We start from the raw sequence: 22050 nt of genomic DNA, 5'->3' as shown, positions 1-22050 counted from the left end.
CAAGGGCCACAAACTGGGAGCCTGAAAACGACAGAAATTTATTGTCTCACGCTCTGGGGGTGTCAGCAGGCAGAGGCTCCGATCCAAGGCTCCAGGGGGGGGAGCTTTACCTGCCTCTTCCTAGATCCCGGTGACCCCAGACTTTGCCTCGCTTGTGGCAGCTTCGGGTGGCCTTGTCTGTGTGTGTGTCCCTGTGTCCTTTCCTCTCCTCGAAAGGATGCTCTCGTCGGATTTAGGGCTCACCCAAATCCAGTACGATCTCTCCTCTGTCCTGAACCAGTTACACCTGCAAAGACCCTATTTCAAGATCACTTTCTGAGGTCGCAGGGGGATATAAATCTTTGGGGGACACTACGGAACCCATGGAACTTTGCTTTTAGTACATTTATTTATCTCCGGGTTTCCTTTCTACGTGTTACAAGGAACAGTCACTTTCACGCACATAAGTACACGTCCTCTCCTGCACCTTTTCCCAGCTCCCACGCCGGAAGGGTGCAGGCAGGCGGACTGAGACGAGGTGGTGTAGACCCTTCAAAGCTGCCTCCCAAGGGCTCCTTGCTTTCAGGTCGTTGCTGTAGGTCATGATCCCATGGTTCATGAGTTCGAGCCCCCTATCGGGGTCTGCGCTGCAGCTCAGAGCCTGGAGCCTGCTTCGGATTCTGTGTCTCCCTCTCACTCTGTCCCTCGCCCACTCACTCTCTCTTTCTCTCTCAAAAATAAAAAAAAAAAAATTTAAAAAACAACATAAAAAAAGAGACGACCAGCGAGTTGCAGTAGTTTAATCTACATGTGTTCCTACTTTCAGGGTATATGGTTCAGCACTGTTTTTGCTGTTCTTCAAATAGCCGCGAGAAATGACACAAAGCCCTTGTCAGATCGAAGTCCTTCCCCAGCCAGGCTGTCACAGTTAAGGTTTTCCAGGGGTGGGGACAGGTTTGGTGAGCTTTCCCCTCAGAAATCCAAGCAGACCAGGGAAGTCAAGGGGATCCATGACTGACTGAGTCAAGGAGCTGCCACAACAAAATCACAGACCCGTGGCTCAAGCAACAGAAAGTTCTAGAGGCTGAGAAGCAAGATCAAGGTGCTGAGAGCCGGCATCCTGGCCTGTGGGTGGTCTGCTCCTTGCTGTGTTCTCAAGTGGCAGAGAAAGAGAGAAGGAAAGAGAGAGGGAGAGAGGAAAGGGGAGGATGAGGGAGAGAGAGAAGGAGAGAGAGAGAAAGGTAAGGAGGGGGAAGGGAAACAAACTCTGGTGTTTCACCCTCTCCTTATAAGGGCGTCAGGCCCACCCTCGTGACTTCCCAGAATTATCCCCCAGAAAAGAGGGAACTGACTTATTTTTGAAGCTTTCCAATTCTCTCACACTAGGGGGTACTTTACCTTATTTGGGTCGACCTTTGTCATACTTTTACCATTTGGGAAAGCTTACCAGTTAAGGCTGCAAATCTGTACTGTTTTAGGCTGCTTAGAGAGGTAACCCCGTGGAGTCGGAGTTAAAGAGAGAATTTGAAAATAGGGATTCAGTGACTATTTTCGGTGATAGGATTTCATGAACTCAACTGCAAATTTTGTAAAGAACTCTTTGAAAGATCACAAATCTGTACCTGTAAGAAAAGTTTTTTAATAAAAGTTTCAGTGTTGAGAATGGGTAGTTAGGTCTTGTAGATAAAATTTCCCACAGTATCATCATATTTGGATCTAGAGTTTTCTTTTTTTAAAAAATTTTTAAAAAGTTGACTTACTTATTTTGAGACAGAGACAGTGCAAGTCGGGGAGGGGCAGAGGGAAAGAGAGAGAATCCTGATGTGGGTCTCGAATTCACGAAACCGTGAGATCATGACCTCAGCTGAAACCAAGAATCAGATGTTAAACTGACTAAGACACAGGCACCCCTGGGTCTAGAGTTTTTTATCCAAATGACCTATAGGTGCAGGTAATGTGCTTTGCAACTTGTGCTGGAGAGCTTGTGTTCAACACATATGTTGTTATGTCAAAGACTAGATGCTGCAGGTGTCGATGAAGGATTTGAGTGAAACCATTGTATGAAATGTGCATGAGAAAGGGCAATATTTCTAAATTAATATACCATAGTACTAAACCTGTGATGCTAAATATGTGTGTGTAAATCAATTCTTTAGAATTATAAGGAGAATTTGACTCTTCCGTCTACAACCACGTGTATGTGCGTGCATATAATATCTTGCGATTGGAGAGACTGATTCTTCTTTATTATTCTTCAAAGTTCGTTTAGCTATTCTAGCTCCCTTGCTCTTCCTATACATTTCAGAATAATATTGTCTTTATCTACAGAAGTCTGGCTGGGATTTTGATAGAAATTGTGTTAAACTTGTACATGCACGAAACCTGGCGAGAACTGACATCTTTACTCTGTTGAGTCTTGTTAACATAATGACACAGTCTCTGCATTTATTTAGATCTTTGATTTTTTCATTAGCATTTTGTTAGTGTTCCGCATACAAGTCCTGCACGTGTTTGTTAGATTTATACCTAAGTATTTCATTTATCTGAGCAGTTGTAAGTGGCATTTCATTTCTAATTTGGGTGTTCATGCGATCATTCCTGGCATATAGAAGTATGATGGGTTTTTGTATGTTTCCTTATCTGGTATCTTGCAACCTCGCTGACCTCAGTTTCAGCCGGGATTATTTTTGCAGATTCCTTGGCATTTTCTATGTAGACAATCATGTCGTATGCAGAGAAACCAGGTTTATTTCTCTCTCTCTGATGTATAAATGCTGGTGGATAAGCAACTATAACATGCAACTGTTAAGTGTTGCCCAAGAGGTAGAAGACGACAGTAGCATTCTCACTTTGGCAAGAAAAGAAGAGTATGTCTTCCTCACATGAGGTTGCTGAAGCTATTTCTATTGTCAGCGGCTGGTGGTGGAGCTGCTGCTTTTTGGTCTCAAAACCCCACCAAATCTTTGCTCCAAAGAGTCATCTCATCTTTGGCTGCATTCTTATGAGAGGATGGTGCTTGAGGTGCTGAGAGCAAAGCAGAAAATAGGTGAGTTTATTGCACAGGGCCAGTAAATTGCCTGCAATTCCCCCCATTTCCCCAACCCTGGTCCGCCCGTCAGGAACCCTTTGGGGGCAGCCAGGGGCAGAAGGGAAAGCCTTTCAGGGCGTAGCCTCAGCCCGGCGGTCTCAGCTCCTCCTAGACGCGCGGGGGCGCTGTGAGTTCCCCCATCGGCGCGGCGGCACTCTTTCTCAGACGCCTCTGTTTGCACTGAGGCTTTCGGGACGGTGGCGGGAATATGGCGGCCCCCAGAGACTGGCTGGGAGCAGTGGAGGAAGAGATCTCGGGTCGTCAGGGGAGCTCGGGAGTGGAGGTGGTTTTTCCTTCCGACCCTGCCACACCTGCCCCGCTGTGCCCTCACGGTGGGTGCGCGTCTGGGCTCTGCAGAGCTTTCGGGCGCAAGGGGCGGGGATAGCCTGAAGATGCCATGGGCTTCTTAATGGCTCCCAGATTTTTATGCTCTTTTCCACCGTATGTGAAGCCTAGAAAACGCCCTTTCCTCGGGACGTAGTGTTTTCAGTTTATTTAAGAAACTGTCCTAGAAAGTCCTCACTGTTGGGGTCTTGGCTCCGTGGCTGTTAGCATCCTCCGCACTCCACGCTCCCCCCAAGGGAAGAGACAAAGTCTATGCAAAGTGTATGCATGTTATTGAGTAAATCCATTGTCAAGTAGTTGGGGATTTCGTTGATTGTTGTGATATCTTTATTTTAAAAAGTTAGGGAGGAGGGGCATGGCTCAGTCGGGTGAGCCACAGACTTTTGATTTCCGTTCAGGTCGTGATTCCAGGGTGGTGGAATCGAGCCTCTCCGCCCCTACATCCGCTGATCATGGAACCTGCTTAGGAGTCTCTGTCTCTCTCTCCCTCCCTCCGCCTCTCTCCTCTCTCTCTCTCTCTCTCTCTCTCTCTCTCTCAAAGATAAAAATTTTAAAGAAAGCCCGGGAGAAGAGTAGCATGACTTATTACTTAGAAACCAGACCCAGTTTTTCTCTAACTTGTGGAGAGAGGATGTGCCCGACTCCAAAAGCTCAGATTTTCACTGAAAAGATAACTGGATGGAGGTGGCAAAATGCTCGGTTCTGGGACCCCTTCCATTGTTTTAGTCTCAGGAGCGAGGTCATTCACCATGTAGACAGCAACTGACAAAGGCATTTTTCTTTCTGGAAAGACTAGTTTTTAAAAGCTATTTCTTCAGTGATCAGTGCCTAAATATTGTGACGGGAAAAAAAAGTAATTAAACAGTGTAGGTTTAATTGTGACAACTTGTGCCTGAAACCAAATCAAGTTTTATTTAAGGGCGGTTAAAACTAGTAACTTGATGTAGATGACTACTGTTTGATATGTTTTTTTTCCCCTCTTTCTGGAACCAGGACCCACGCTTCTGTTTGTAAAGGTGAACCAAGGGAAAGAAGAAACACGGAGGTTTTATGCCTGCTCAGCCTGTAGAGATAGAAAAGACTGTAATTTTTTTCAATGGGAAGATGAAAAGGTATATCAGCTTTCTGGACATACATATTTTTATTTTTGATGCATGTGACCATTTGTTTGAGCCAATAAAAACATGCAGTTTGAGCATTAAATGAATCAAATCTCTTTGGATAGATGAAGACATGGTTTTTGGGTCAAGGAACTGAAGTTTATACTTGGTCGCAACTTAACTCTGATTACTTATCTTGTAAATAACTGTCTCAAAGACTGTTCCCTTTAAGATTCAGAGGCATTAGTATAGATTTCTCCCTAAAGAGTCTAGGATGTGATCATTTCAGGCAGTGTTTTAGAAAAACTTTTTTTTTTAACAATTGTGTGAGCATCCTTTACTATCTGACTGATCAAGGCACTTAGGGATGTAGTTATGAGCTTGGTGTCTTGTTGGACTCAGCTCCAATTAAAGTTTCTGAAAGTTTTTGTCTAGAAAAATTCCAGCTTTGTTGGGTTTACTGGAACACAGTCTTGTATACAACTCTCCTGCACACCTGTTAAAATCGGTGTGTGTGAGATAATGTGGCGGTGCTTTTCTATGTTAGGTTTTGCTTCCTACTGCTCCAGAACTTTCCCAGGTTAATGTGTTTTGCTTTGTTTTCCCCCGAAAACAGGTGCTTGTTTACAACATCCATCTGTTCTAATTGGCTTCTTAATGTCAGAACGTGATACGAGGTTTTCTAGGATGGTAGCGAGTTGGGTAGTTTATTAAATGGTGTTTTTATTCTTTTTCAGTTGTCAGAAGCTAGGCTTGCTGCCCGAGAAGCTCATAACCGAAGGTGTCAGCCTCCTCTTTCCCGAACGCAGTGTGCAGAAAGGTGCTGATGTGCTGTCATTTTTGTTTATTATTTTTGTTTTGTTTTTTTTCCTGTGCCTTTAAATTTACTTTCATTTTTTTAAAAGTTTTTATTATGGTAAAATATATATAACATAACCTTTGTCATTTAATAATTTTAAATGTACAGTTCAGTGGCATTAATTATAGTCACAGTGTTATGCGATTATCACCATTATATATTTCCAAAACCTTTTCATCACCCCAGACAGAAACTCTGTTACCATTCAGCAGTAACTCCTCATTCCAGTTCTTCCCAAACCTTGGTAACCTCTCATATACTTTAGGTCTCTATAAATTTCACAGTTCTAGCTACCTCATGTAAGTGGAATCATGTATTTCTGATTTGGCTTTTTTTTTGTGCCTGGTTTATTTCACTTAGCATCTTTTCAGGGTTCACCCATGTGCCTGGCTTATTTCATTTAGCATGTTTTCAGGGTTCCTTCATGTTGTGGCATGTGTCAGAACCTCATCCGTTTTATGGCTGAATAATATGCCATCACACACACGTACACACAAACACCACATTTTGTTTATTTATTCATCCATCAGTGAACACCATTTCCTCCTTGTGGCTGTTGTGACTAATGCTGCAGTGAACATTGGCATACAAATGTCTGCTTGGGTCTCTTGTCAATTCTTTTGTATGTATACCTAGGCGTGGGATTATTGGATCATATGGTAATTGTGTGTTTAGTGTTTTGATGAGTCACCAAACTCCTTTCCACGGTGGATACGCCATTTTGCATCCCTACCAGCGATGTACAAGGATTCCACTTTCTGCACATCCTTGTCAGCAACACTTATTGTTTTGTGTGTGTTTTTTTAATTATCTTAGTACTTGTGAGGTGATGTGTCATTGTGGTGTTGAATTTTAGTTCCCTAATGAGTAATGATGTTGATTATCTCTTCATGTGCTTATTGGCCATTTGTATATCTTTGGAGAAATGTCAAGTGCCTTGTTCGTTTTTAATAGGATTGTAATTCTTGTTGTCGAATTGCAGGAATTCTTTATATGTGAAGGGACATCACACCCTTATCAGATATAGGAGCTTTACATACTTCTTCCTATTCTGTAAATTGCTTTTTCACTTTCTTGATGATGTTCTTTGATGCACAACAGGTTTTTAAATTTGATGAAGTCCAATTTGTCAAATTTTTGCTTTTGTTTTCTTTGCTGTCGACCATAGAGCTAGGAATCCATGACCCCATATGCTGTTATGAAGATTTACCATAATGTTTTTGTGTTTTTTGTTTTTTTTTTGCAATAAGAACCGAAACACTTTTTGAAAGCTGTGAACATTTATTTTTATTTTTATTTCTTTAAATTTTTTTAATGTTTTTATTCATTTCTAGGAGAGAGAAAGAGGGAGAGACAGCGTGAGCAGGGGAGGGTCAGAGAGAGAGGGAGTCAGAGACTCTGAAACAGGTCCAGGTTCCGAGCCGGCAGTCAGCACAGAGCCTGACGCGGGGCTCGAACCCACGAACCGCAAGATCATGACCTAAGCGAAAGTCGGACGCTTAACCGACTAAGCCACCCAGGCACCCCTGTGAACATTTAGTTTTAAAAATCTACGTTGTTGAAATATTTTATTGAGCAACTGGAGAATGCATCCTAGATTTAATTCTTTGGAGACCTGTGAAAGGCCACCTCCTCCTGTGTCACAGGCCTTGTCCCTGTGTGCTGGGAGAAGCTCCTTAAGGAGCCTCTGGGCTGGGCTGCTAGTGACAAATAGGTTTTTCCTCTGTAAGTGGCTCCTCCAGCTTCCTGGGCTGCTCTGTTCAGAAGGATTGCGAGGTCTTCTTCAGAAGAAGTGGAAAGGAGAACTGGGCTCTATTAACACTATCTTTCTTGAGCCTCTTGGATTTTGAAGTCCTTTGATGGAGGAGGCTTTTCATAGGACAACTTGATCGCCCCTGACCGAGGTACTGAATCAGTGATGACCGTTTACTGTATGGGGGTTCAGTCAGCAAGGCAAAGTACCTGAAAGGGAATTAATGGAAATTGAGCACTACTGTGAGCAGGCTAGCGTCCTAAGTATTTTACACGAGAATTATTTAGTCTCGCTGAGGCAGTTTATTTACTTAGATGAGAAACTTGAGGCCTGGAGCAGATGAAGAACTGCATAAAAGCTGTTACCGCTGGAATGACCTAGCAGTGACTCAGACTTATGCCCCTGATTCTAACACATTATTTTTAAACATGAAAGCAGATGCCAATTAACATATGGTATGTGCTGATTTGATTTAAGGAGATCTAAATAGATAAAGCATGAGTTCTGTAGAGATCTATCATAATGATATCGAATACCAAAGACGCAGAAAGTACAAAGCAGAAAAATGTCACTTGTGATTTCTCCCTTTGAACCCATCATTTTGTTCATTTTGTTGTATTTTCTCCCAGCCTTTTTGACCTGTGCCAAAGTATGTTATACAAGGTTGTCATCATAATGTACACATAGTCTCTAATACTTTGTCATTTCAGTTTTACCTGATAAGGATGTTTTTTATGTTATTCCATGAGGATATTGGTGATTCAATTAAACTCTGTAAGGAAATCTTGGTGATCTTGTTTCCTTGTGTAATAAAATCTCAGTCTGGAGATAAACCCTATTCTGTCTTTGTACTGCCAGAATATGGTTTTTTGGTAATAATTTTTGAAATTCATATTTCATGTTAATTAGAATATAAAATCCCTGACTAAAATATGAAGTATTAAAGAATTTTCAAATGTGAGTTCTCAGAGGGCATACTGTCATTTGTAATCTAGTGCTGATTCTTGAGAACATGGCTTTTTAAATTTTATTTTATTCTTTTTTTAAATGCTTATTTTTGAGAGAGAGAGAGAAAGGGAGACAGAGGCTGAGTAGGGAAGGGGCAAAGAGAGAGGGAGACACAGAATCCAAAGCAGGCTCCAGGCTCCAAGCTGTCAGTACAGAGCCTGACTCAGGGCTCAAACCCACAAACTGTCAGATCATGACCTGAACCGAAGTCAGACGCTTAACCCAGGCACCCTGGGTTATCTTAATATCTTAATATCTTAATAAGATAATTTTCAACATCTGCGATCATCTGTAACCCATAACCTTGGATTTTGTTGCTCAAGCTTGTTTGCTTGCTTGATTGCTTGCTTCCTTNTTGAGGGCTCAAAAAGAACTTAAAATGCTAGTAGTGGAGTTGAGATACACAAAAGTAACATCGTGCAAAGAAGAATGTATTAAATGTAGACAGTATTTATAGAAAAAGCTGAGTGCTCTCGGAAGTCAGCTGTGATCTGACTACCTTGTGCCTTAGCTGATCAACACGCTTTCAGGACATGGGACTGGAATGGGTTTTGGAGGATGGGTAGAAGTTGAAGCTTTTTGAAATGCACCGTCATTGATTTCACCGCCTCATTCTGTGATTGATGCTTCCATGCTTTCGTGTATGCTTTCTGTGGAGTAAAACATTGGAAGTCAGTCATTCCTCTAAACAGGTAAAATTTTGGCTTTTTAAAAGCAGAGGCTTACTAACTTACTTATTCCAAGGTATTAAGTACCTGTTCTCTTACTGTGTCTTCAGCTGGAGCCTCGCAGTTTGTTCCTGTGTGCAAATGACCCAAAGGATGATGTGCTGTCTTGACATTGTAATTGTTTTCTAAGTGGACTTTCTACAACTCATTTATAAATGGTCGTACGAAATAACCACACCATTTGAAAGTATTAAAGTGCATTTAAATATGCTTCCTATTCTATAAAGCACACTTTTGTCTGTCACTGTGGGGTAACAACAGCTTTTCATTGATAAAATTTCTTTTTCCAAATTGTTAGAAAGGGAATATGGTAGCTAGCAAGATAAACTGACTTGTGTTACTTGATTTTTCTTATAGAACTGGCTGTCCCGCACAGATGGCTAGGTGCTGCGGCAGAGGATTGGGTATTTGTTTTTTCAACCTCACTCTTTGAACCATGCTTTCGATTTCATGTGTTGAGTTGACAGATTTACATTTTGTGTCTGAGATTTGACTTTGCCTATAGTTTCTAGCTGCCCATCATGCTCTGAAATGATATTCTATTATGTAGTATGTTGGCACCTTTCTTGTGACCTAGGAAGTCTTAGAGAAGATATATTTTAATGCTAAAATAAGCAATAATTTATGTGCATCCATATGGTTTTGTTTAGTTGATACTGCATTTGGTACTTTTTTTTCCCCAGAGCTCATTTAAACTCAGATTTTCAAGGTCTGCTATTAGGGAAATGCCATAAACATAATTTGTCTACTCCAGGAAAGGCAAATGGAACATCAAATGGAGATCAATAAAAATGACATCTCAAAATGCTAGCCTGCACTTTGTGAATCATGCTGAGCCATGCAGCACAATGAATTTCCCCCCTTCCCCCCCCCCCGCCCGCCATGTGTGGAAAGTACAAGTAAGGAGGGAGAGCTGAGTAATGCTCAGCTCTCATGTTCTTGTGCTCTTCCAACCAAACCTCTGAAAAGCCTTGTGTCTGAATGTCTGAATTTAAAGCAGCATAATCACTTGAATGATTATGATGTGATTTTGAATAGAAAGAGAAATGCTCAAGAGCTCAGTTTATCTTTTGTCAAGGAAAGGTTAACACACCAGCAGTAAAGCTTTCCGAGGGACAACTGTGTCAGGGCCCAAGGATCTCTAAGTGGAGGTTCACGTAACGGTGTTCTTCTTTTGCTTCGTTTAAAAGTAATTACACTTGGTGTCCTCCATGCCTTCAGAGAGTCCTGTGTCGTGAGCAAATCGCACACCGGTCATTCATGGTAGTTTTGAACTGTCTTTCACCTTCTCCTGGTGGATTTGGGTCTTCCTCCTTCAGTGGGCGTTGCTTGGTGAGTGAGAGGCGGTCCTTTGGACTGGGTTTAAGTAGCAGACCCCGACCCAGCTCTAGCTCGGGCGATCTTCCTTCTCTTTGTCCCTATAAAGGCCTTGATTGGTGTCGCCTTTCTTTCAAGGATGGGTGTTTACCGCCCTGATAGCCAGCGTATGCACTGCTGCTCCGTCTTAGTTCCTGACTGCACTTATCACGTACCTTTGCGTTTGGGGACTGCGTCGTAGATGACGGCAGTGACACGCGTAGTTCAGGCAGTGCGCTGGCCGAGTTGAAGACATGGTAGCATGAAGGGCTGGGACAATTTTGCCCATGGGAGGGGGCCCATCCCAACCACATCATGCCCTCCGTCCAGCCGTTGGCATTATAAACCCCATCTCCATGTCGCAGATGCTAACGTGTGAGAAAGTATGCAGCTTAGAAGTGAGGAAATGGGATGGTTGGGTTTTGCTTTGTGATCCTGTCTGACTGACTTTCTTTTAGTGGCTAGATTTTAGCTCATTTTCATAATGGGTGTAGCAGATACGCTTGGTCTTGGTTTTGCTGCATTATTTGATGCCTTTTGGTTTCTCCTCTTTGTTCTCTTTCACTGTGTGCCGTATGTTTGCTTTGCTTTGCTTTTTTTAATGTGTGCTTCTATTTTATTTATTTTTTTGTTCTTATGGTTGCCGTTCTATATTTTTACACCGTGTTTAATCCTTTTTTTTAGATGGTCTTCATCTAAAAATGAGAGATAATGAACTATCCGATTTTGGTTGATTATTTCTTTTTAGGGATAACCTTTATGCCTTTGAATCTTGCTCATTGCTCTTTCACTCGATTTTTCACTTTTAAGTGATATTTTTTGGTCTCTGACTCTAACACACGAGAAAACCAGTATCCTTACACTGTCTCCCACTTTTCCTGGGACTCCTCCGACCTCTTGTATTTGGATTTATGATATTTACATTTTATACTGTAACCAGAGTACCCATATCATTCCGTTTTTAGTCTGATTCGGTGCTTACTGACAGCCCCTTTGCTGTACTTCCTTCATTTATCTGCCCTGTGGCTAAAATTCATATTCAAACGGTTTGTACTTTTTAAATAAGGGTCTTATAATAATCAGAAATTTTAAATAAAAATTCCCATGTGGCTATTGTTTGATTCTGTTGACATGAAAGACCCCAAACAGGCAAATCTGTTGAGACAGAAAGTAGATTGGTGGTTCCTAGGGGCTGGGGGTTGGGGAATGAGGAATGACTGCAGACGGGTTCAGGGTTTCTTTTTGAGGTGATGAAAATGTTCTGCAATTAGATTGTGCTGAGAGTTGCCCAACTTCATGAACATTGTAAAAACTGCTGAATTTTACACTTTAAATGAGTGTATGGTATGAGTTAAATTTCATTAAAACAAATATCTTTATGTGGCAGCAGAATCAAACATTTCTGTGAGGTTTTACAAAGAACAGCACTCCTGTCTCCACCCTTACATTTCTCCTCCCCAGCAGCAACTATAGTCAGCGTTCTGGCTAATTATTTTAGAATTTGCCTTCCTGTCTGTGAAATACAAAACATGCTTGTATTGCTACTTCCTGATTTATCAGGTTTTAGAATTATGTATTTACTTCCTGTGGAAGATGAGAGTTTACCTTTCTTCCTGTCCTTTCCTGCCCTCTCCCCTTCACCTCTACCTGCCCCCTCCTTAGAACCCGTAACTTTTCACTACCCCCATTTGTATATGGTTACATCAGAGTTTTGGTTAGATTCATATTTTAGTATTTGCATTATTATAATTGTAAATGCTGCTCATAGCTGAACCATGTAATAAATCATAGTAAATTCTTTCCTACACAACTTTTTGTTTTCTTTGGAGTTAATAATAGTCTTTGGTTTTTTTTTTTTTTTTTTTTACTGTTGTAGCTGCTGTTTGCTTATTTATGTGCTTATCACGCTTCAACTGCAAACTCTCTGCCAGTTGTCTGAATCTTTTCAGGACATTCAGATGTAGCATAATCTATCAGTTTCATCTTAGAAAAATCTCTCCTAGGGCTTTCAGAAATTCTCCAGTCCAGAATGATTGCCCTTTTGCATGGCGCCTAGCAGTCTTGCAGTCTCTTCAGTAAGGACCGAGATTATATGACCATATAACCTGAGTTCTTCCAAGTCCCAGAATATCTGTTTCCCTCCTTTGTTCTTTTTTTTTTTTTAAGATCGTTTTTCTTGGGTACTTTTTTATTTTTATTTTTTAATGTTTATTTTTGAGAGAGAAGAATGGAACATGAGTGGGGGAGGGGCAAAGAGAGAGGGATACACAGAATCTGAAGCAGGCTTGACTTGGGGCTCGAACTCAAAAACTGTGAGATCATGACCTGAGCCAACGTCCTGCGTTTAACCGACTGAGCCACCCAGGTGCCCCCCTCCTTTATTCTTAAGTGGCACTGACCCAACTATAAATTTATTCAGATTAAATGTTTTCCTTAGGACAAGTGCAGGGATATTTCATGGTCCTCCAGAGCAGTACTTCTTAAATGATCTATCTTGTTTGTTTGCTTTTTTATGTTCTTGTTTTTATTTCCTACCCATTGGGATCAGATACTTTTGTAAATACGATAAAAATAAATTACTAGAAAGTAAAATGGAAAAAAGAGAAGACATACAAAATAGAAGCCCACATTTTTTTATTGCTAATTTGAACAGACATAAACGTGCTCTGATTGGTATAAAAATATCTAAATACACACTCTCGATGTCTGTCTTTGTGTCATCAGGAACTGGAAACCGTTGACTTCAGTGCCAGTGAATGGCCACTTTGTAAGGAACACTGTTCTAGAGTTAAATATGGCATTGTAGACATCTGAGGCCAACCTGATTTTTACTATCCAACAATTTTGAAATCTTGTGTTTCTGAAAATACCTTTATCTCTGCTGATACTTGATTGATACTTTCGCAGATAATGGAATTATAGGTTGGAAATATTTTTCCCTCAGAATTTGGAAGGCAGTGTTCCATTTACTTTTGTCTTCATTATAGCTGTTGGGAAGTTCAAGTTCTAGGAGTTCATTCTTCATCTCATAAATGATCTATGACTGTTTGATCCCTCTGTCATCTTTTGGGAATCTTTTTATTCCTAGGAGTATGACATTTCATGATTATCGATCTTGATGTGAGTCTGTTACATTTTATTTTGAAAGGTAAATCCTTTCAAACTGGAAACTTATGTTGTTTAGTTCTGAGAATTCTGTTTCCTAGCTTATATTCCCATTGCCAAAGAATGAAAAACCCAAGTCTCACATGATTTAGGGCTGATTACAACTCATTTTCTGTTTAGTATTTTCTGGGGTCATCTTTGCTTGTTTTCTTTGAGTTTAATTCTTGCCTTTTCTTTAACACACTTTTTAAAACCTTTTATTGTGGGAAATTTCAGGCATACACAAAAGCAGAGAGAACGGTATAAAGAATCTCCTACACCCCTACCTAGCTTCATTTGTCATTAATACGTAGCTAATTTTATTTCACCTGTACCTTCTACTGTGACCTCCAGTATAGATATTATATAACTTTATCCACAAATACTTCCCTATGCATCTCAAGAAATAAAGCCTTTTTAAAAAAAGCATAATCACAATACTATTAAAATACCTAAAATATGAACAATTACTTAACATAACATGCAGTTAGTATTCACATTTTTTTGATTAGCCCATAAATACTATTAGCCACAAATACTATTTTATTTATAGTATTGGTTTTTCAAACAGGATCTAAACAGAATTTATGCACTGTAATTGGTTGATATCTTTAATCACTTGTTTGTTGAAGAAACAGAGTAATTTGTCTGATAGGCTTCCTCACATTCTGGATTTGGTTGATTGCATCCTGTAAAGTTGTTTAACATTTATTCTATCCCTGTATTTCTTGTAGAGCTATCATCAGACTCAAGTTCAAGTTCAGTTTTGAGGGGTAAAACTCTTTTGTAAGTAGTGAGGTATATTTCCTTTTGTATTACATCGAAAGATAGATAATGTATGATTATTCATTTTGTGTGACTTTAAGATTGATTATATGCAAATTAACCAGTATATAAACAGTACAATTGATTTTGTATATTAATCTTTTATCCTGTAATCTTGATGAGCTTACTTATTAGGTTTAGCAATTTTGTAAAATATTTCCTCAAAGCTTTCTACATACACAATCATGTGGTCTGTGAATAAAATTTTTATGTTTCCTTTCCAATCCATGCCTCTCATTTCTTTTTCTTGTCTTATCTAAGTGGCTAGAATCCCTACTGAGTGTTGACTAGAAATAGTAGACAACTCTGCTTGTGTCCCATCTTGGGAGGAATGTATTCAGTCTTTTACCAGCATGGTGTTAGCAATATGTTTTTCTCATAGGCCCTTTATCGGTTGTGTAAGTTTCCTTCTGTTTCTAGTTTTCTGTGAATCTTTCTCATGTACAAATGCGTGATTTTGTCAAGTGCTTTTTTTCCTGCACTTAATGAGATGATCATTTTTTAAAATGTTGTTAATATGGTGAATTGCACTGATTGAATGGAAACATTAAAACAGCCTTGCTTTCCTGGGCTAACCTACACTTGGTCATGATCTATTACCTTGCTTATATACTGTGGTTTTGAGTTGCTAAAATTGCATTAATAATTTTTGAGTTTGTGTTTATAAGGTATATTGGTCTTTAGTTTTCTTATAATTATTTTTTTCTGGTTTGGTATTGGGGTTATACCTCCCTCTTCAGTTGTACTGGAAGAGTTTGTGTAAAATTGTTTTTACTCCACTGTCCTCATTCTTACATTGTTTCCAGTGAGAAATCTGATCATATGATTCTTAATCTTTGTTCCTCTGTACATGTCTTTTTTCTTCTGGTTTTAAGATTTTCTCTTTTTCACTGACTTTGAATAATTTTACTATGATGCCCCTTGTAGTTTTCTTTGTGTTTCTCGTGCTTGAGGTTCTCTGAGCTTCTTGAATCCTTTGATGTAATTTTGGCAACATTTCAGGCATTATTTTTTCAAAATCTTTTCCATCCCGCCACCCCCACTTGGGGGTCCATTTTCATGTATTTTTGTCCCTCGATGTTTCATTTTGGGTAATTTCTGAGGCTGTGCCTTCATGTACACCAATCTTTACTCTGTGATGTCTGAATTGCTGTTACTCCCATCTAGGCTATTTTTCCACTCAGACAACTAAAAAAAAAAAAAACTTTAAAGGTTTGATTTGGGTTTTTAAAAATATTTTCTAGGCTTTTCCTTAACGAGCTCATTCTTTTTTCTACCACTTGAACATATGGAATATAGTTACAGTAAATGGCTTTAATGTCTCTGGTCATCTTTGTCATTTCTGGGTCAGTTTGATTTGATGGTGGTGGTTCTTGTTTGCCCCCTAGTCATGGGCCATGATTTCCTGTTTCTTTACATACGGGGTAGTGTCTGATTCAGTGCTGGCCGTGTCAGCTTTACCTTGTATAGTGGGCATTTCTTACTCCTTTACATAGTTTTGAGCTTAGTTCTGGAACACAGTTGTTACTTGACTGTGGATTGATATTCTCTAGCAGGACTTGGCGCATTACAGCGTGCAGGCCGACTCTAGTCATGCCTGCCCGTTTCATTGGGTTCGCAGTTCCTTTTGTGCTTCGGTCACAGAACAGATGTGACAGAGAAACCAGACGGCCTGCCACGTGCAATATTTATTACCTGGTCCTATATAGAAAAGGTTTGTCGTCCCTTGCGTTTGAATGTTTTTCTTCAAGCTTTGGGCAAGACCAGAGCATCTTTGGGGTAGGGCTAATTGCTCCCCACTCCTGAAGCCGTGCCCTTCTCAGCACTGCACCTGATGCTTGTGTTTTATGAGGTTTCTCGCTTCGGCTGCTTGGTAGACAAAACCAATGTGTCCTGATGGGCGTCTGGAGATTATTCCACCTGCTCCATTCCGGTGGTTCTCTCCCTCGCTCTGGATGCTTTCTTCACACCCATGTGCTGGTCATTACCCAGCTCCATACTTGAGGGGAATCGTAGCAAACCGTGGAGCCCCCTCTCTCTCTGTGACCCGCTTTCTGGCTGGTATACTTCACATCTGTATTCACCGGTCCTCCGCCCTGCGAATTCTAGCCGCCCAGGCCTCCACGATTCCCAGCTCTGCACATCCGTTCACTGAGCTGTGTTCGGGCTCTCTGTGCTCTGTTGCCAGCTCTGCGCAGGCAGCAAACTGGGCGGCTGTACCTCCCCTGTCTCTTCCCTTCCCTCATCAACCCTCCACCCCCCATTGTGGCTGCCAGTTGTCCATTTGTTAAAACTGCAGTTTCATGTATTTTGTCTGTTTAAAAGGTTTTATCGGGGGCCGGGATGGTCAGTCTGGTTTCTGTTAATGTATCATGGCCGCATGTGAACGTCTTCAACGTTTAACATTTAATAACAAGAGAAAATAGTAAACTCAGTGTTCCTGTTGCGGGAGGATGTACTGATTTTACTGCATGTCATGTCCCTTCCCTCTGTGACAGTCTTACTTTGAATTACTAGAAAAGTTTCCCCTCGTATCACTTTCCCTTTTCTTTCCAGTCATAGATAAAGCTGTCAAAAGCACAGTTATCATGGAAATAGAAACATTTAAATCACTGGCGCGATAAGCATGTTTCTTGCTGTAGCCGTTCAGAATATCGATCCGTCACTGCCGTGGGTGCTCTGAAGTGAAACTGTGCTTAGACATAAAAAGTTTTAAAGCCCACTTTGATTCTATGTGAAGTTCACAGTTTTTACAGTGCAGTCCCCGGGTCCAGTTCAGTTGAAACCGTCTGGCCCCGCTCAAACGATGAGAGTCTGTTAGTGCGCTACTTGACATGCTTAGATTCAGACATTTCTGACCCACCAGAGGCCTCAGTAATGTTATTTGTTTTCCTCCTCTGATTTCATAGCTGCTAGTGCCTAAATAAAATCAGTTTTTAAAACATACTGTTGTTTTCTCTCTAATTATATCTAATAAAATGAAAGAAAAAATCAAAGTAGTAACTTTGAAATCAGATATGAGAATGACTTGAAGGAGATCAAATGGGCTATCAGTATAGTATTTTTTTTTTTAAGGCCCTGGGTATTGTCCTGCTGTTTTGGGGATGAGCTTTTTTCAGAACTGCTTCCATCAGGACTTCTAAGAATAGAGGAACTTCGTAGGAACACTTTTTCTTTTAGGAGGTAATTTTTCTTGCTAACTATGCCATAAAAAAATTGAAGAATGATCTTAATTTCTCAGTTTAAAATGACTGTCCTACTGAGCCAGACTACTTAACACTTCAGAGCTAGAACACATGGATTTGTCAATAAATTTAAGCGTAATAGTGGTCTCCATTACTACTAAGTTGTTTGAGTAATATATTACATTCACATTTTAAATGGGTATTGATCTTCATTCAGTGACTGAATTGGAGCATCTCAATTCTTATAAAATTGCTGATTCTTTTCTACTTTGTAGATATGCAGCCAGACATAAATTCCAGCCAATATTCCACAGATTTTTCTTACCTTTGCTTCTTTACATAGTACTCTTCAGGAAGTAATAATACTTTTTGCAGGGGGCCTGGGTGACTCAGTCAGTTGAGTGTCCGACTTCCGCTCATGTCGTGATTTCATGGTTTGTGAGTTCGAGCCCCACATCCTGCCTGGCATTCTCTCTCTCCCTCTCTCCCTGCCCTTCCCCTGCTCTCTCTCTCTCTCTCTCTCTCAAAAATATTTAAAATTTTTAAAAAAGTAGTCCTTTTTACATACTAAAAATAGCAAAGAGAGACTGCTTTTAAAACAACAAACTTCAAATAATATCACTTTGTGTTTTGTTATGTCTGAAAGGTACCTGAAGTTTATAGAGTTGCCCTTGCCTCAGAGAAAGTTCTGTCAAAGATGCCAGCAGTTGCTGCTGCCAGACGACTGGGAGAAGCACCGTGAGCATCGGGTGGTGGGCGACATCTCCGTCGGCCAGCTCAGAAGGCCCAGCCTGCTTCTCTATCCGTTGGAGAACAAGAAGACCAATGCTCAGTATCTGTTTGCGGAGCGCACCTGCCACTTCTTGGTGGACCTGCTTTCTACCCTCGGCTTCACAAGAGTCCTGTGCGTAGGAACACCCAGGTACGTCACGTGATATTTTAAAAGCTTCAACTCTCCCCACTGTTTAAACTGTAAGACAGAATTACCAAGTAGCTGTTTACTATGTTCTGAGGCATCACCTGCAGCTTTAAATATACTAAGGAATAGAGAGCAGGATCCTTTCCTAAGGAATTTGTAATCTATATTTTGTTTGAGAGAAATCTTTTTTTTTTAATGTTTATTTTTGGGGAGAGGGGAGAGGCAGAGAGAGGGAGACACAGAATGGGAAGCAGGCTCCAGGCTCCCAGCTGTCAGCACAGAGCCCAACGTGGGGCTCGAACTCAGGAGGTATGAGATCATGACCTGAGCCGAAGTTGGACACTTCACCAACTGAGGCACCCAAGTGCCCCTTGAGAGATATCTTTATAGATTTCTGTTGTATGATAGAAGATTCCTTCTGATTTGATTTTTAACTTGTTTATAATTTTAGACTTCTCTTTTTCAAATAAGTTTTACCTTTCAAAAAATATTTGAAAACTGAAACCTTAGTTATATTTGCCAAATTCACTTCAGTGTTTCATTGAAATATTAGAAATACCGGGAAAACATTGGTGTAGTTTTTTGGTTTATTTGCTTATTGTCTATGGCATTTGTAATTCCTTATTAAATTTGCTTTCATTAATCGTTTTAGGTTGCATGAGCTGATCAGGTTGAAAGCGTCAGGTGACCAGAAGTCTAACATTAAAAGCCTTTTATTGGATATTGATTTTCGGTAGGTTTACAAAGTATTGATATTTATTCTCATTCATTGTCTCCTATTTCTTTCTTTCTTTTTTGTTTAATGTTTATTTATTTTTGAGAGAGAGAAAGAGACAGGTGAGGGTCAGAGAGAGAGGGAGACACAGAATCCTAAGTAGGCTCCAGGTTATGAGCTGTCAGCATGGAGCTCGACCTGGGGCTTGAACTCACAAACCACAAGATCGAGACCTGAAAATCAGATGCTTAACTGACTGAACCACCCAGGAGCCCAATTGTCTCCTATTTCTTGTTAATGTTTTCCTCTTGTTATTCCCTGTGACTTTCCTTTAATATTCAGAAGTAGTAGTTAGTTAGAAGTCACCTTTTGAGTTGTATAAACTCCACTTGTGATTTTCCATATTTCAAACGTGAAGGCAGTGGATTTCTTCCTACCGACGTGCTTCCTAAATTTTTTCAACGAATGTGTCTCATTGTCTTGGGTTTATAATTTAGAGATAAATTCTTACCGAGTGAAATTTCTTCTCATACACTTATTTTTCAAAGATAATTGTGAACGTCCTTCAGGATTTTCTTGCAGCATGATGTTTTAAATGAGCTAAGACAATTATTTTAACATATTTTCCTGGATGATATGTATATTGTCTTTCACTGGAAATAGCCAGAAGTCAAGAGAGAGCTAGGGAAGAGCTGAGCCTTAGAGCAGAGGATCAGTAGACAGATGCAGTCTGTGGGAGAGGGTCCAAATTAAGTGGCATCTGAGTGTTGGGACACGCAGGGAGGAGACTGACAGAGGACCTCAGGTTGTACTTCCTCGCAGGTGGTAATTGAGAAGCATGTGTCTCCATCCACAGTCTCTGATTCTGTGAACTTGGATTCTCTTCCTTACTTTCTGTAATTGAATTCCGCAAGATCAGGGTGAGGCCGTAAAACACTGGGTTCTTAGTATCTTTTACTTGTTCTTGAATATACTGAAGGGAGCAGGCACTGTGTTTCTTTTTATTTGATCTGATAGAGTCTATTTGGCTAATGTTTGTCGGAGAGAATCTGTGCTATTTCATGTGCTTTCTCTCCCTAAAAACAAGGCCAACAGATTTTTAACATGTAAAAAGTCACAAGAAGTACAGCTTTTATCATTTATCATTATTGTTTTTTAAGATTTCCAGGTCAACTTCAGGTGGTCTAAGAGAGGCAGCCACGCTTCTCGGAAGTAAGCCACACTTCTGTCACCTCTCATTCCGTGTTAGTGGGACGAGCACACTTACTGATTTCTGCCTAATGTGAGCATTGCTTGGCCAAGGTGTAATTCCATAGGTGATAACACAGACTTATAAAAGAGAAACTCAATTTCTTTTTCTTAAATGGAGATATAATTCACTTAAAACTCACCAAGTTAAGGCGTATATGCCTGTGGTTTGGGGTGCACTCATTATGTGTTACAGTAATCACCACCATCTAATTCCAGAACGTTTCCGTCACTCACTTCCCCTGACAGCGATCTGCTTTCTGTCTCTGTGGATTTGTCTCTCCTGTACGTTTTCTCTAAATGGAATCATTCAGCGTATGGCCCGAGTATGTGTCTTCTTTCACGTAGCGTGATGTTTTCAAGGTTCATCCAGGCCACGGCACTTTATTCCTTGTATGGCCGTGTTAGCATTCCATTGTATCGAGAGAGCAGAGTCTTGTTTTAACCACCACATTCCTTTCCTACAGAATGGTGGTTAAATTACTCTTTTTTTTTTTTTTAAATATTTTTATTTATTTCTGAGAGAGAGAGAGACAGTGTGAGCAGGGGAGGGTCAGAGAGAGAGGGCGACACAGAATCTGAAGCAGGCTCCAGGCTCTGAGCTGGCAGTCAGCACAGAGCCCGACGCGGGGCTCGAACCCACGAACTCTGAGATCATGACCTGAGCCAAAGTCAGACGCTTAACCGACTGAGCCACCCAGGCGCCCCAGAATGGTGGTTAAATTATTGTCAGCATACTATTTTGAAGGTAGAAGTGTAACTTCTGGGTTCTTACAGTAACAGTATTCATAGTAACTGGTGCTTGCTCCGAGTGCCTGTCCCGTGTCAAACCCTGCTCTGACTCACTGAGCCCTCACGACCGCCTGCCCTGTGAGGTCGGCGCTGTTCTCATCCTCACTTGCCAGGTGAGAAAGCCAAGGTACAAAGAGGTGAAACAACTTGACCTTGTGGTTCTAAGTGGCGTAGTCAGGATTCAAACCCAGTCAGTCTGGCTCCAGAAGTTAAGTTACCCTCTGGAAATCCCTTTGCTTTCGAACGTGTATATAAGCCTTTGTTCTGTAGCCCGTGTCTCTGGTCATCCTCCCATCTCCCTTTCTCCACGTGTCCCCGTGCCTGGGCCACGAAGGCTCACCTGTGGGGTGGCAGCGGGTGGCAGGTCCCTCATGTATTTACAATAAGGCACTCATTAGTCAGGCACCTAAGCCCGGAGCCCTGCACATCTGTCTGTGTCAAAGAGAACGTGTTGGGTCACCTTTCCGGGGCCCATGATACAGCAGGCCTCGGTCCAGGTGACGTCCTGGGCGCTGCCCCGTGTTGTTGGGGCTCCGTCTTTCTGCACCTCTCGTTCTGTCTTCCTCCGGACGCTTTATGTCACACTGCCAGGGACTTGGGCAGCAGCAGCTCTGAGCCTGTGTCGTCTCAGCCTAACCGTCCAGTGGACAGAGGCGCTCTTTCCTGAGAGCCCCAGCGGGGGAGGGCTGGCGTGGCTGGGGCCGGGTGCCCGTTCGAACCGTCTCCGTGGCCTGGCAGCCCTGACCAGCCGCAGGAAGTGGGTTCGCCAGGGGAAAGCCTCTCTTACCGTAGGTGCACGAGAGGCNCCCCCGCCGTGCTCCCGCCTCTGGGACTTTCACCTCCGTGAAAATGCTGCGGTGTTGTCTTTCTAGTCGTGTGGTTCTTTGTGTTCTGGTTTCATTCAAGTCAAGCTTTTTCCAAGCTAGTTGTGGTCGACTGCTTTATATACAAACTAGAAAAATATCAGTGATTCATTGTGATTTGCTCAAATTCCAAGGATCTCTGG

At 41.3% G+C, this 22050-nt stretch overlaps 1 protein-coding gene across 3 annotated transcripts in view; it reads left to right on the top strand.

Annotated features, from left to right (window-relative positions):
* Window positions 1-3275: 3275 nt before the first annotated feature.
* ZCCHC4 (zinc finger CCHC-type containing 4) overlaps window positions 3276-22050 on the top strand; it is a 55458-nt gene continuing 36683 nt past the window's right edge. For all 3 annotated transcript variants that reach the window (XR_013338235.1, XR_013338234.1, XM_077776586.1), the window contains exons 1-5: window positions 3276-3399; window positions 4406-4524; window positions 5250-5332; window positions 18017-18292; window positions 18942-19022. Coding sequence is in view for 1 of the 3 variants with exons in the window: in XM_077776586.1 (XP_077632712.1) it covers window positions 3276-3399; window positions 4406-4524; window positions 5250-5332; window positions 18017-18292; window positions 18942-19022 (683 nt within the window). In the remaining 2 variants the exon portion in view is untranslated. The remainder of the gene's footprint in view (window positions 3400-4405; window positions 4525-5249; window positions 5333-18016; window positions 18293-18941; window positions 19023-22050) is intronic.

The sequence above is a fragment of the Crocuta crocuta genome, unplaced genomic scaffold (genome assembly GCF_008692635.1).
Source record: "Crocuta crocuta isolate KB4526 unplaced genomic scaffold, BGI_CrCroc_1.0 scaffold57, whole genome shotgun sequence".
NCBI classification, from domain to species: domain Eukaryota; kingdom Metazoa; phylum Chordata; class Mammalia; order Carnivora; family Hyaenidae; genus Crocuta; species Crocuta crocuta.
The sequence above is the reverse complement of the archived record's forward strand: the minus strand, read 5'-3'. Positions and strand labels throughout refer to the sequence as shown.